A 13,647-nucleotide genomic window follows, 5' to 3' on the forward strand; every position below is an offset into this window, starting at 1 on the left:
ATAGTATGCATATATGTTATTTATGATTCTCCATGGCAGAGTTTTAAACGATATTTATAAAAATGTAAAAACATATTACACTTGTATTTTTTGTATCTTTGGATATAAGTAATTCAAAACAAATTGAAAACATGTACAACAATAATATAGAATATACATAGATGATTTAGTATGGTCTAATGCGTAATAGGAACATCATAGTGTTATACAAAATACGTTATATATTATATGTATATTAGACAGAAATCAAACATTTATTGTTACTTAACACATCCAACAATACAAAGCCATGTTATATGTCGAGTGAAGATTTTACAATATGCCCAGACTCTTTTCGATGACAGCGTGTGGTTGGCCCATCTGTTCTCGAAATTCTGGTGTGTTCAGTATGTCTTCGAACCTAGGATAAAAAAGATAGAATATCATAAACCGATAATGTTCTCATTAGGTATGAAGAATACATTCTCTGCGGAGACTTAGCAAGCAAAGTTTCTACCCTATATCCTCGTCTCTTCCAAGTAGAACATCTCTCATTAAATTTGACGATGGTAGAAATGGTAATCTTCCAATCTGTTCAGCAGCTTTCAATTCCATTGCTATACGTATTGGCGCGTGTATTCCTTGAGTGTTTCTAAGCAATGCCATATTCATGCAATCACGATTTTTTTGATACTGAAAGAAACATACGGTTGTATAGTGTACAAAAATGGTAATACTACTATGATTCTTCAAATAATTTTCTTACATTTCTTTCAGAAGCTTCTAACGGATGAGAGAAACCTATGCTTTGCCTAACTCCTGAATGCCTGGAAAATAAGAAAATAATAAGACGAAAAAAACAACATAAGTCATGTGACTTTAAATATTACTTTTCAACAATGTTAAAATTGTTATTCATACCCTGAAATCATAGGATTCGGTAGACCATAACTGCCATTTTTGCAGTCAAATTTTTCATCGACAGTAGGTTTTGGGACAATCGATGGCAAATTGAAACTCTGAAAATTTTTATTATATTAATTTTATTGTTGCATGGTACGTCATAGTAATAGTTTCTATTCGTTAATTCTTTATTTTAAGTTGCAGGATATTGTATATATATCTTATAAGATAACCTTAAATAAAGAGATATAAATACGTTTGAATATACACGTTTGAATATTGTTGCGTTAAACTAGTTTTTACCATTGTTTCGGAAATGCAGTTAGTTTAATCTTTTACAGGAAAGAAAAGTCACTCTGGATGAATTCGCGATACCCGTGTGTGTATTATTCCCACTCGTACGGTATTACTGTATACTGTAGTGTATTGTTCATAAACTTATCGAAGTGTGACTTGACGTTTTACGTTTACGTCTTACGTATGGCGTGGTCATAAATCATAATATACATGATCTGTATAGATATAAATTTAGGCTCTCTAAACTCTACAGCGCCGCCTTTGGGTACAACCTACGTCAATCGTCATCGACCAACAGAAAATATCAAATGGACGATCTGATGGCACCGCGTCGGCGAGAACATCAATAATCATTTACGCTTAAATGAAAAATAACCTTTCGAAAATGGTTTTCCATTGTGGTTCTAGAATTTAATATGGCTGAAATTAATTAGGCTGGATAAATGGTAATATTTGATAATCGGTAAATTACGATGACACATTTTCATATTTTGTGGCCTCTGTGAGAAGCCTCTGCGATGTAACCTATCTGTATGTAGTACACCTATCTACATGTGTGCTATGGTCATGATTATGAGAATGAAACGACCGTACGGATTACGGATCTTGTTATTGTGTTCTTTATGCCGGCCCAGATGCTAGACATAACCATACATTCATATATGTAGAATAGCTTTGAATGCACGTGTACATATATACATTTCCAGGACAAACTTAAGTTAATACGGTGAAATAATAACGGCGAAGAAGCAAAATGCAGCACGACGATGTGAGTGTGTTTCAATTGAAGTCACTCCTCATTAAGTTAACGTTTATTCTAACCTGAAATTGTTTCAGGTCGTGTGGAGCGTTATCAACAAGTCTTTTTGTTCCTTTAAAGTAAAGTACGTAAATTAAGAAAGAAAAATCTCAACAATTTTCCTCCTAACCCTCTTATTCGAACTTTTGTTTTTACAGCACCAAATCACAAAGATTTTGTCGGAATGAATATAACCTTACAGGTTTATGTAGTAGAGCATCCTGTCCCCTTGCAAATAGCCGGTATGCAACGGTTCGTGAAGAAAATGGCATTATTTACCTCTATATGAGGACCGCGGAAAGGTAAAAAACTTCATAATATGTTTACATTTATAATTTTGTCGATTCGATTGTACATATCGACCGATACAAACATCCGTACTGAATCTACCGGATGAACAAGCTCCATGTCGTGTAGTATTCACCTGAAATCTTTGATTTACAGAATACATTTTCCAAAAAATGCTTGGGAAAAAGTGAAACTGTCTAGAAATTTTGAAAAAGCTGTAAGCCAAATCAATGAAAACTTGTTATATTGGCCAGGATTTATAAAAGCCAAATGCAAACAAAGATTTGTGAAAATTACGCAATATCTCATACGTATGAGAAAACTAAGATTAAGGAGACAGAAACAAATTGTACCGATACAAAGGAAGATTGAAAGAAGGGAAAGACGTAGAGAAGAAAAGGCTCTGATTGCTGCAAGATTGGAAACATCGATAGAGAAACAACTTATGGATAGATTGAAGCAAGGCATGGTACATATATCCGGTGTTTAATTACGTATAAAACTTGTAGTAGTGTTCACTTTCTACATGTCTATAGAAATATTTATTCTTCTTGCAGTATAATGACATTTACAACTTTCCACAAAAAGTATTTGATAAAGCTGTGGAAGCTGTTGAAGTTGAAGGTGAAAGTGAAGCTGAGAGTGAGCAGGAAGAAGAAAAAGAGATAGAAATTGACAAAGAGGTGGAAATGGAATTAGAGGCGGATGAAAAAGAAAGAGAAACCTATAGACCACATTACGTGGAAGCAGAAAGCGACGAAGACGATGATTTTGATGTCGACGAATTATCTATAGTAAATTTAATCTCCTTAAACATAACAGATTTGATTTTGTTCTTTATCCGAACTGTTGTTGTCTATCTACGTGTGCACAGTTTGGAAAATTTCTAAATTTCAATATATTTTTCTTTTGTAGGATGAGAATAGCGATTCTGGATGCAAAGAAGAAGTTGAATTATCTAGTAACTTTGAATCCGAGACAAGCGATATTGAAGTAAATAAATTCAGAATTTCTGTCCGTGTTGAATGAAGTTAAATTAAGATATAATGGAGTGTAAATTCGACTTATTGTTGCAGGAGATGCTACCTTCTACGAGTAAGAAGTTAAAGCGGCCGAAAGTCATAAAGAAGAGTAAAATTCAAAAGAAAGCCCGTCCAAAGGTAGAAATTGAATACGAAGTTGAAGAGGAGGCCCGACAAAGAGAACGAACGTGATAATAATTTCAGTTAGGTTAATTGCAATTGTATTTTAAATAAAAAAGAAACTATTTGTACAATACCAAAAAATTTGTTTTTCACTGCTACGACAAATGTCATGTTGTAAAGTGACATAACGCACTCGTTGTCAGATTTTGGAAAATTCAAAATTCGCGCCAAGAGATAAATGTTCGAAAGGAACGCAACACAGGTATTAGGTATACGAATCATAGATGGCATTTCTTCAAATATAAATTGTGCGGTCTAGCAGACGACATGTTCGTACGCAAGAAATAAGGTAATTTTTTACAACTTTCCTCGTGAAGATTCTAAATGGATATGGATGAATTGTTTGCCATTGAAGCTACAGTTGTATAAACAAATTAAAATCGGTGGCTTTAACTTTGCATTGTCATAATGCATAAAAGTTATGTCATAAACACATGTACGTGTAAATATATGTGCATGTGTGTACTTACGCATGTATTTATTTATGTAGTAGACCAGACCAATTACCTATGCGTACATTGTGTACGCTTGTTTATATTTCATGTACAGTATACAGTATACTGTATAATACTGTATACTGTATATAGAGTGTGCCGTGCCGCTGCTGTATGCTAGCTACATATATACCGTATATCACAGGACAGTATACCTGGACATACATAAAGTCTTGTCTGGAAATGTATCGTACTGATCTGCTGAGACGTTTGAATAAAATTTACATTTATCATGAAATAAACGATTGCGTTGTCAAATACATATCCAATACATTGTTATGCAGGTATCTCTATTGAAGTAGAATAATTTTTTAAAATGTCATACAGTGTGTGAAGGAAGTAAATAGCCACACGATAACTTGCTGTCTGTGAAATGCATAGATCCCAGCGGAGCTTTTACGTTGAATTCCTTATTGTGCAAACAAAGTTCGGTTATTTTATCATGAGCATCGTGCAGATATATAGAATTTCATTATAAATTGGCTGCGGCCAAATGTCACGAACTCCACGTTACCCGTGACAGTGCCTTTTGTTTGCTATAAATAGAAAAAGTAGGTTATCCCTAAAATCAATTCCGAAAATAGGGCAGCATTAACTGAATATGTTTATCGTTTTGAATATACAACTGTGCGGCAGCGAACTTGTTTATTCGTATTTCTATCATGTTCTTAAAGTACTTTTTTTCTCTTGTATACGGCTGCAGTTCCCTTAATGCAAGGTATTTACTTTCATTACTGTATATTGCCAAGGTACTATGTATATATTTCACTGTGTGGTGATTGCAATTCTGTTTTTTGTTTCTTGTTGCTTGTTACGATAGGATAGTGCTCAGTATTACTGCGAAATGATTTCAAACACTGATCTGACCAAACATATGAAATAATTATATTCAACACCAAGACATTACTTGAATAGAACTTGTAAAAGTTATAGTAGCATCGTTAAATAGTCTCTGCAAAATATATCTATGTACAAAAGAAGTTTCTGCCATGTTAATATTGCATGTAATATTTATATATATAGGCACTAACTATTGCCACCTACAGTAATTCTGAAAGTATGATAGTAGCAAAAAAGTTTTCGAAACAATGATACATGCGACAACAAGGGTATAATATGGCATTAATCTCTTTTTCCTAGGTGGAGTCGCTTCAGAGATGTGAAGGTCACCTTTGTTTTTTAAAATATGATACTATGTTTTGGTACCTGTTTTCTGCTAGCAGCTATTGAGACGTATCCTACGAGGTGCAACATTAAAGTCTTTGAACGTCAGCGACTCCACCTAGGAAAAAAAGATTAACATCATATTAGAGCCCCTGTTGTCCCATGCATCTTTTGTATCAAAAACTTTTCTGCTACTATCATACTTTCGGAGTTATTGTAGGCGTTATATTGGCAATAGTTAGTGCCTCACCCTGTATACATATATATGTATATATATCTTTTTATTTCAGGCATATTATGAATTGGATAAAAGTTTTGGAAGCTTTTAACCATATTTAAACCAAGGCTCGATTATGGTGGTAACGTAGTCAGAATCTCTCGAGGTTTCTTCTTATTTTGTATATCATCATGGAGTTGAATAATGTGGGAGCCAACAAAAACTCGATATATATGGCAATATCGCTTAAAAAATTATGTATAGCAACAGTATCCTTACCACTTGTTACTTTGTTAGTCTGTTTCGTTACAGGATATATCTTCCAGCAGGATGACATTCATGAAACGCACTGTAGGGTACAATCATTTGTATATTCCATATTTACATTTATACGTTTATACATACGATATAGTATTAAAAATAAATGTTTTCAATTTAGGTCTATAATGTACTTCCATCGATATCAGCCATTACCGGTATTTCTCCCCAAAGATATTTGTGGCGTATAACTATCGCGTTACACATTGGACCTCGCCTAATTATTACTAGCGTTTACTATTCCTACTATTATAATATACTCAAAGCAATCGAGGACGTACCGTTGAAGATGAAAGGAAGTAGACTGTTAAATTTATGTTATTGGTTGAGCATTGCAGAAGTAGCAACCTTGTGCGGTGTTACGTACATCTCCAATAGAGAAAATTATTGTAAGTAAAGTTATAAGTAGAGTTTTTTTTATTAGCTTATCGTCTTGCACAACATTTTATGTATAATAGTATTACTAATGATATTCTTTTCGCAGCGGTACATGAAAAAATCTTCATTGGCTTCATGATTAGTTCCTTGACGTATATGCTAATGACGGTAAGGCTCAGTCGCCTTATAACACCGAACGCACCGAGTCTTCAATATAAACAGGCGCTTTTTGTAACGAGTCTCGTTAGTACTATCGGACTTATTGTGTTTTTCCTGAAACACAGACTGCTCTGCCACGATCTGGGTAAGAAAACTCGTTTGTGATCCTTTTTGTAATGAAAATTCTGTATACGGTGCATCCTTCATATATTATAAAAGACCGTTTCTATATTCAAAGGAAGTACATGTGAAACTTACTACAATATTTTTTCTAACAGCATTTAGTTGGTTTTCCTTGTGCGAATATGTGATTGCCTCTGCAAACATGGGTTTTCATGTTACGGTAGTTCTAGACTTTCCCAAGGAACAACTGGTTGTTGGGAATGGTTTATCAACCTTAAAGGTGGATTAACTCCTTATAATATTTTATATTTATCATTATCCTATTATTGTCATCAAAGTGCCTACTGCCACTGTCTGGAAGTGCTATTGCCAAGAATTCAAAGTACATACATATGTTGTATTATATGAAGCTGAGTATCCACTGGTACATACCGGTGAAGATTTTGTAACGAAACAGGTTTCAAATAGGTGTTACCAAACATTTTGTATGTACAGTGGTTTCGATGATAAATGGTGCGCTTATATTCGAGATACGCAAATTAGTAAAACACACACTTAACTGTCACTGCTAAACTTTTTTGATTGTTCAAAATTTTCTAAAATACCTAATTACTTGTTGCGGTGAAGAACGAGTTATTTTTGTTAATTTGTTCATTGTTTTACAAGTCACGTCACACGCAGTTCCCGGTAATTGTCACCACTATTCGACATAATGTATTTCGTTCAGTTAAATTCTGCCGTGTCTATGTAAGACAGTTGGTATTATAATTGTATTCTAGAAATTTCTAAATTCTTGAAGAAAGCTTCTTTCCTTTCTTTCGTTTGCGGTGAAACTTGGAGGGTAATACTTATCTGATAGCTCGTTTTCTCGCATGTTCTAGGTTTTTAATACATGTATAGTTGATTTTTACCGTTTGTGTACTGTACCCAAACAACATAGCGGAGTGCACCAGCAATATCAGGAAATTGGCCACCATCAATTATTTTTCAAATATCGATGTTAGAATACTATTGATTTCAAGTCCTTCTAATTTGCTTTTTTCGTGTCGAGTTCTTGGTCTTTTAGTTGATTTGCCAGCTTTTGTTTCATCAAGTTTGGTGCTTCGAATGAAAATGTAAAACTGGTTTACAGCATTTCCGTGAGAAACGTTAGATGATTAGGATGGTTTATTAATTCCGTACATTCTACTTTTATACTATTAGAATAGATCACTGGCTATATCGAGTTTTTAATCATTTAACGTGCTCCCCGTACAGTAGCCATATTTTCATATTCCTCCTATTAGTTTTTATATTCGTTTTATTAGTGGATAGGTATAATTATTCTGAAATTGTTAAGTTGTTAAATTCTAAAATACTTGAATTGGTAACGATAAACCTGATGACGTGTACCAAAACTATTTTTATTCAGAGCGATTTTAAACCTCGCTCGTATTTCATACAATAATTGTAATCAAAAGATATTGAAATTTGCATATCTTTTACATCCAGCTGTTTTACCGAACGATAAAATATCGACAGGTGTTGAAAAATTTGTACATACAGAGTGGATACACAGGACAATTGCACAAAAGAAAAATTTCTCCAATCAACTTGTATTTATTTTAACGAGAACAAAAATAAAAGAAAGGAGAAAAAGAGAGAAAAAAAAAGAAGGGAAAGATGTCTCAGTTAGCAATTTGCTATGAATTTGCTAGCAAAATTTGTCTACAAATTCCGATCTATCTGGTACTGCATTAGGTTCGGTATTTGAGTGCATAATCCTTGGCTTCGTTATAGAGGGCAGGTCAATCGCACTAAGAGCGAACTTAACCTTGTTCTAAGAGTAAACTTTGCTGTAGGAGAGAAAATGGAATTAATAAATTATTGGACATATATGACACTTAAAATTATCTAATTTAGAAGTTTAAGTAATACTCTATTTTTCCTCGTACAGCTAGGTTTACTCCAATTTTGCCCGATATGTACTAGTAGAGCAAGGACCAGGACCTGCCCTCTGTAACGAAGCCAAGGTTTAGCCTTGATTTGGCATGGAATTTTGCCTACAAACTTTGCACTTTAATTCCGATACATCTGTTTCCGCATTTCACTCGGAACTTGTCGACGAGGTTTGATGCCAATTTTGATTCATAGAAAATAGGGACCAAATTCTGCTCCAAGCAGGGTTTGGTACCAAATGGACAAGTCTTTTGTTCGCAACGTGTGATACGAACATTGCGCAAAATTTGCTCGAAACAGCATTTGGCTAACTGGGGTGTTACAGTAGAATGTAAATAGTTTTTCTTTGACCATATACAATGTACATTCTGTTGCCCTTTACTTTACTTTAAACTAAAACACAAAACAGTTAATATCTTCCAGTTATTTCCGATATAATCGACAATGGCACAATTAAGATGCTAAAGCAAAGAATCTAGCGCTTCCAAAGTATGGCATTGGTATCTTCCCAGGCAATGAAATCTTTAATGGCCTTTTAGGTAGTGAAAACTCGTAGCGATACTAGAGAAATATGTATCCTACATTCGAACAATATGAAACATTACAAAGTCCAAAGAAACGAGAAGGATAAGGGTGTTTGATTTGCGTATACAGTTTCTTTGGAAAATTAAGTAAGAGTATTACATAGTAATGAAGCGGAAAGGAAAGATTGCGGCGTCAGCTAGTTTACGAATAATTTAAAAGTTGCTTCCGTAGAGGTTTTCCGCAAAGTGAGAATTCTAGTCAATAATTTATTCTAGTCGTCGTGTGTTTGATTTATTTGTTTAAAAACTTTGTTACATGACATCGTGAATTCTAATGCATTGTTAGCATGTAGGATGCATTTACATTGGCATGACTTTCATGTTTAACGAAGGTACATGCTTATATGAAATAAGTGTGTGCAATCTTAATTTAAGGTACTGTAGAAATATTGTCCAACATTGTACAGCTATATGTATATCGTCGATATACATATTTCATCGTGTATAAGTATACAATGCGACTCGTACATTGTGTAAAACGTAATACAACCAACAAGGACAGGTTGTTCTTGAGCGAGATTACTCGTCCGATGGAACAGATTGTTACAGTATTATGTTACGGATGTGAATTTTAATGCTTGTGTTTCTATTCAATGTACGATCTGTGTAAGTGCAGCGGCGATAACGATCAAATACATACCATAATTGGCGCGCGTACAGTAACGACATTAATAGAGAAAAAGGTATCATGTAAAATCAATATTTATCTTGTATCGTACGATATATTTCTGACCAAAAGTCGAATAACGTCCAAAATTATGGAACAACTTTATGGAATTCGAATGATTGTTTGTATGAAATTTTATAACTGAAAACCAGAATTCTCTGTCAAAGTATTTACGCTAAATGCTTCACTTTGAGCATGAAACGAAACGAAACAAAGAGAAACGAAACGAAACGAAAGAAAACAAAACGAAATGGAACGAAACCAATTTGTGATAACACACATTGCTAATACATGACCGAGTCAGTTTTACAAATTCGTATAAACGCAACTAACGCATAAAATCGCTAGGTGAATGCGCGTGTCATATAGTGTTTATAGATGGCATATTTGCTGTTTTCATTGCCAATACCGACAAATAGATCCTTCATAAGGTCTACTTAGGGTTGTCGTTATTGCACATTATTCATATTCCTTTTTCTCCGAGTTTCTTCCTTTTTGTAGCAGAAGAAATTGTTCGACTAACACAGTTGAAACCGTTCACCTTGAAGTACATATAGACATAGCTAAATTCGTCAAGAAATCAGATTAATTGAAAATACGAAAGTTTCTACTGTGACGCTTGCGGTAATATTTTGAAGTCTTTTGGCTTTTAATAGCTGGTTTGCACTTGTTCGAAACCACAATGAAAAAACGGTTCGTTTCTTGATGTAACATTCGAACATTCAAAATCCGTGCCAAGCGATGTATTCGCGATACAGTCTACATATACATATGTATTCATACATACCGCCGATTTTCAACCATTTTACGATATATGTACCGTTAGCCGATCATTTATTGTTCTCGTACTCTTCGTGTAGTCACGTGTGTGTCCTTAGGCATTTACTTATAGCAGAAATGTACGTTTTTCAGTTTCTCTTTTTCATTTGAAGAGAATCTTTTAAATATTAAACGAACTTGTATAGGTATGCGTAGAGTGCTTTTACGAGTAGGTGAGAGTAGACAAACTATCTCTACTTACTACAGATTCTAAAACTAAAATTATCCTAAAACTAAAGTAGCAGCGAACCATTTCAAAGAGTTTGCAAACACGATTTATTATATATCGTATTGCGCATGTATACACACACACACACACACACACAAAAGCGCGCACACACATTACATACATACGTACAAGTGCATACATACATATAGATTCACACATGCATCCATGCATACGTACATGCGGTATGCAAGTAGAGCGTTTAGAAAGCATTGCGACATATTATGTTACTTACTTTGACATTCAAGTTGTAATATCAAAAATAATTGCAGTAATAATAATAACAACAACAACAACAACAATAATAACCATCACCACCATCATCATCATGATAACATTGAGCTGGTACTTATTTGGTTTATGCAAAATATCGCATAGATAAATAAGTGCCAGTGTACCATTTACATATGTACATAAACACTTCCATAAGTATGTATATACGTACAAGTTGAATCTCTTCTCCATCGAACATGGCCACCTAAATATAATAGTTAGCAAGTTTTCAATGTACAAAGTGCATTGTACGCGATTTTATCGAATTTACTCCATGTCGGATAAACATAGTAAATAATCTCAGTTGGAGAAATACGACAACACGGATTTAGGTGGCTGCCTGAACCGCATATTCGTAAATCGATCATCAATGGGTTGACAAGGTGCGACTCGACGAAACAACCTTGACATGTGACAGAATCTTTATTTAATTGATGTCAAGCGACACTTGGCACGACGACTCTGTCACGAATTAGGCTGAATGTCTCCTATGGTTTAAACCTTTCACAAGAGATTTGTTGTTGCGTGTTCTGGAGCAGAGCGATTACACGAAAAACTATGATGTAATTGTAGAAATTGTAGATCTATGCGTAGATTTAAGAAGATTGTGAGCGAAGATGAAGAAAAATATCGATAATCGTTTGACCCGCCTGCCCCTTATACCGAGCGACAACGGTACGTCGTATTATTATATTATATGTATATACTATACTATACGTTGTAATAATGCGAGCATAACACGTATGTATATGTATATATACATTTGTAGAGCGTACGACGAATCTACGATCAAAGGCGCGCTATAGTCGACGTAGAGAGTACCATTATACTTTCTACTTCTACTACATACATACTTGTATCGTAATTAACTACGGAATCGCTTGGAACCGCGAAACATATTGAACTTGCTCCGCAACCGCGCCTTACTCGCGATCATAAGTTGTTCCAGTGGTAATTGCACGTCAATTTTTCTCGTTACATGCATGCATGCACCGTTAGTGCTTCAATGCTACCGACAACTTTTTGTCACCACTCGAGTATTGTACGTACATTATAGTAAAATTCTGGAAAAAATCAAACTTCCAAGTTACACGAACGGTTACGTAAGATTACACGAGATTATTCTAGAAAAATATACCAACGTGTATTGCAAAAACGCGTCCACACCCTCGGAGTGACTACTAACGTTGAATTAGCGAACGAAAACTTGACGAGGGTATAGAGAAACGACAAAACGATTAAACGACCAAACGAAGAAAGAAAACGAAGGAGAAAAGGAGGAAGAAAAAGAAAAGAGTAATACCGATTCGATTTGAACGAATGCAACTTGTGAAACCCATACGACTATTATTGTTCTAATATGCATATGTATAGCGATATTTGGTTGTGAGCCGATGTTATCTTTTATGTGATTTTATCACCGGACAAAGTATATTTTTCTCTTCTGTAAAGAATTTAAGAAGTGTGCGTGCAAGAACGAGCCTCGTAGTACATTTACGGTTCTTTTCGTAATATGTAGTTCAAACTTTATTGAACTCGATCGAACAGCAATAATGATACTATAATAAAACAAAAGGAAGAAAGAACAAACGAACGAAAGAAAGAAAATAATTAACATATCGATACCTAAGCGACGTCGAAGGAAAAAAAAACGGTAATTTCTCTAAAAGCGAAAAATTCGCTTCGACGACAAAACACACTGTTGTAGAGCGTAAAATTAGAAAAATGCTTCGGTCTGCTATTCGCCGAGTCAAGGAATCCGAAAAGAAATTTTGACGCGGATATTCCCGGGGCACATATTTTTCAACATAATTTTTTTGCTACCGGAACACTTTTTCTGATTTTACAGGAAAGAACGAAAAAACGGATTTCACTTGTTCGACACTGGACACTCGACACGCGACACCCGCAACGCTATTACTTCCAACGATCGATGGCTCTGTGATAATAAGCACGAAATAGCCTTCATTTTGACGATTCTCTACGATAGAATACATATCGAGTGTTACCTATTCTCGCTCGTATCGTGTGTTTCAAATGTTCCGTACAGGTTGAATTCGATCAGACGTTTTCACGGTATATTGACGCAGTTGTCACAGAATGTACTTTTCTTTTTTTCTTTTTGTATTTTTTTTTTATTTTATTCGGTAGGGTAGAATTTTGTTCGATTCCTTGGGACTTCTTTCGATGAAAATTTCGATCGAATTTGATCGAAATGAACGTAAGATAGAAGAAGCAAAGAAACGCGTTTGTCACTCCATATTTATTTTACAGTTTACTACTTTACGGTATGAAATATCGATGATCGAAGAGCCAAAAGTTGGATAGCAAAGTTGTACGATATTATACAAATTGTCATACCTTCACCAAAATTGTGTCGAAAAAATGAAATTCGATACCGTGAATGTTGCTCTAATTTTGATAAAGACAACAAAATGATCATTGTAAGAAGCGAGAGTATGTAAGGGTGTACCAAACTAGTGTATACAGAAAACGGAGAATTTCCCCGGGAGGGAAAGGAAAATTGAATAAACTTTGCTTCCGTAGAATATAGTATTTTGTTTCTGAAGTATCGTGGCTCTAGGTAGTCCGATCGACAGGAATTTTCTATTATTTCGAGATACCTTATATGTATATGTATACCTCTATAAGAGTAGGTGGCGAATCTTTACAATATAAACTACATGCTCTTATTATTTTTGTAGATTAATTTACAAATAAAATTGAAAACAAACAAAAATCTATAAATTTTACGTAAACTTGGTTACATTGCTATTACTATTATTATTACTATTACCATGATTATCATTATTATT

The 13,647-nt window shown here is 34.5% G+C and overlaps 3 protein-coding genes across 11 annotated transcripts in view; 2 read left to right on the plus strand and 1 right to left on the minus strand.

The window, feature by feature from the left end:
• Positions 1-3,559, plus strand: part of Rbm13 (RNA-binding motif protein 13) — a 181,049-nt gene extending 177,490 nt beyond the window's left edge. Inside the window, exons 1-8 of one of the 4 annotated variants that reach the window (XM_076789554.1) lie at positions 1,540-1,625; positions 1,887-1,948; positions 2,017-2,063; positions 2,137-2,280; positions 2,423-2,735; positions 2,824-3,060; positions 3,182-3,259; positions 3,343-3,558. In XM_076789554.1, the coding sequence (XP_076645669.1) occupies positions 1,934-1,948; positions 2,017-2,063; positions 2,137-2,280; positions 2,423-2,735; positions 2,824-3,060; positions 3,182-3,259; positions 3,343-3,480 (972 nt within the window). In that variant the 5' untranslated portion in view covers positions 1,540-1,625; positions 1,887-1,933 and the 3' untranslated portion in view covers positions 3,481-3,558. Of the gene's footprint in view, positions 1-1,539; positions 1,626-1,657; positions 1,949-2,016; positions 2,064-2,136; positions 2,281-2,422; positions 2,736-2,823; positions 3,061-3,181; positions 3,260-3,342 lie in introns of those variants that run through there. The other 3 variants (XM_076789553.1, XM_076789555.1, XM_076789552.1) reach the window with 3 other exon arrangements.
• On the minus strand, positions 232-3,960 carry Pomp (proteasome maturation protein). Of its 2 annotated transcripts, none has more exons than XM_076789561.1 (5): positions 3,938-3,960; positions 901-996; positions 746-806; positions 497-672; positions 232-400 (listed from the first exon to the last, which is right to left on the minus strand). In XM_076789561.1, the coding sequence occupies exons 1-5, from the start codon at positions 3,943-3,945 to the stop codon at positions 313-315; spliced, it is 429 nt and encodes a 142-aa protein (XP_076645676.1). In that variant the 5' UTR covers positions 3,946-3,960; the 3' UTR covers positions 232-312. The 2 variants fall into 2 exon arrangements, with proteins under 2 accessions (XP_076645676.1, XP_076645677.1); XM_076789562.1 differs by lacking the exon at positions 3,938-3,960 and adding an exon at positions 1,186-1,370 and having other exon boundaries at positions 901-998.
• On the plus strand, positions 3,702-13,584 carry LOC143355072 (post-GPI attachment to proteins factor 2-like). 5 transcript variants are annotated; one of them, XR_013082445.1, is made up of 6 exons: positions 4,113-4,249; positions 5,420-5,702; positions 5,786-6,053; positions 6,149-6,346; positions 6,480-6,748; positions 12,681-13,584. XR_013082445.1 is itself a non-coding variant. In XM_076789558.1 (5 exons), exons 2-5 carry the CDS (start codon positions 5,538-5,540, stop codon positions 6,611-6,613), a joined length of 765 nt encoding a protein of 254 aa, XP_076645673.1. In that variant the 5' UTR covers positions 3,702-3,760; positions 5,420-5,537; the 3' UTR covers positions 6,614-7,289. The 5 variants fall into 5 exon arrangements, 4 of the variants coding, with proteins under 4 accessions (XP_076645673.1, XP_076645674.1, XP_076645671.1 ...); XM_076789558.1 differs by lacking the exons at positions 4,113-4,249; positions 12,681-13,584 and adding an exon at positions 3,702-3,760 and having other exon boundaries at positions 6,480-7,289; XM_076789559.1 differs by lacking the exons at positions 4,113-4,249; positions 12,681-13,584 and adding an exon at positions 3,767-3,907 and having other exon boundaries at positions 6,480-7,289.
• Positions 13,585-13,647: the final 63 nt, after the last annotated feature.

The sequence above is a fragment of the Halictus rubicundus genome, chromosome 6, assembly GCF_050948215.1.
Source record: "Halictus rubicundus isolate RS-2024b chromosome 6, iyHalRubi1_principal, whole genome shotgun sequence".
Classification (NCBI taxonomy): Eukaryota; Metazoa; Arthropoda; class Insecta; order Hymenoptera; family Halictidae; genus Halictus; species Halictus rubicundus.

Coding starts and splice junctions, on each gene's coding strand:
- Pomp (XM_076789561.1), bottom strand. Junction 807..900: donor CCGAATCCTATGATTTCAGG/GTATGAATAACA, acceptor CTTATTTTCCAG/GCATTCAGGAGTTAGGCAAA. Junction 401..496: donor GGAAGAGACGAGGATATAGG/GTAGAAACTTTG, acceptor TTTTTATCCTAG/GTTCGAAGACATACTGAACA.
- LOC143355072 (XM_076789558.1), top strand. CDS start 5,538: ATGGAGTTGAATAATGTGGGAGCCAACAAAAACTCGATATATATGGCA. Junction 5,703..5,785: donor TTCATGAAACGCACTGTAGG/GTACAATCATTT, acceptor TTTTCAATTTAG/GTCTATAATGTACTTCCATC. Junction 6,054..6,148: donor CTCCAATAGAGAAAATTATT/GTAAGTAAAGTT, acceptor TTCTTTTCGCAG/CGGTACATGAAAAAATCTTC.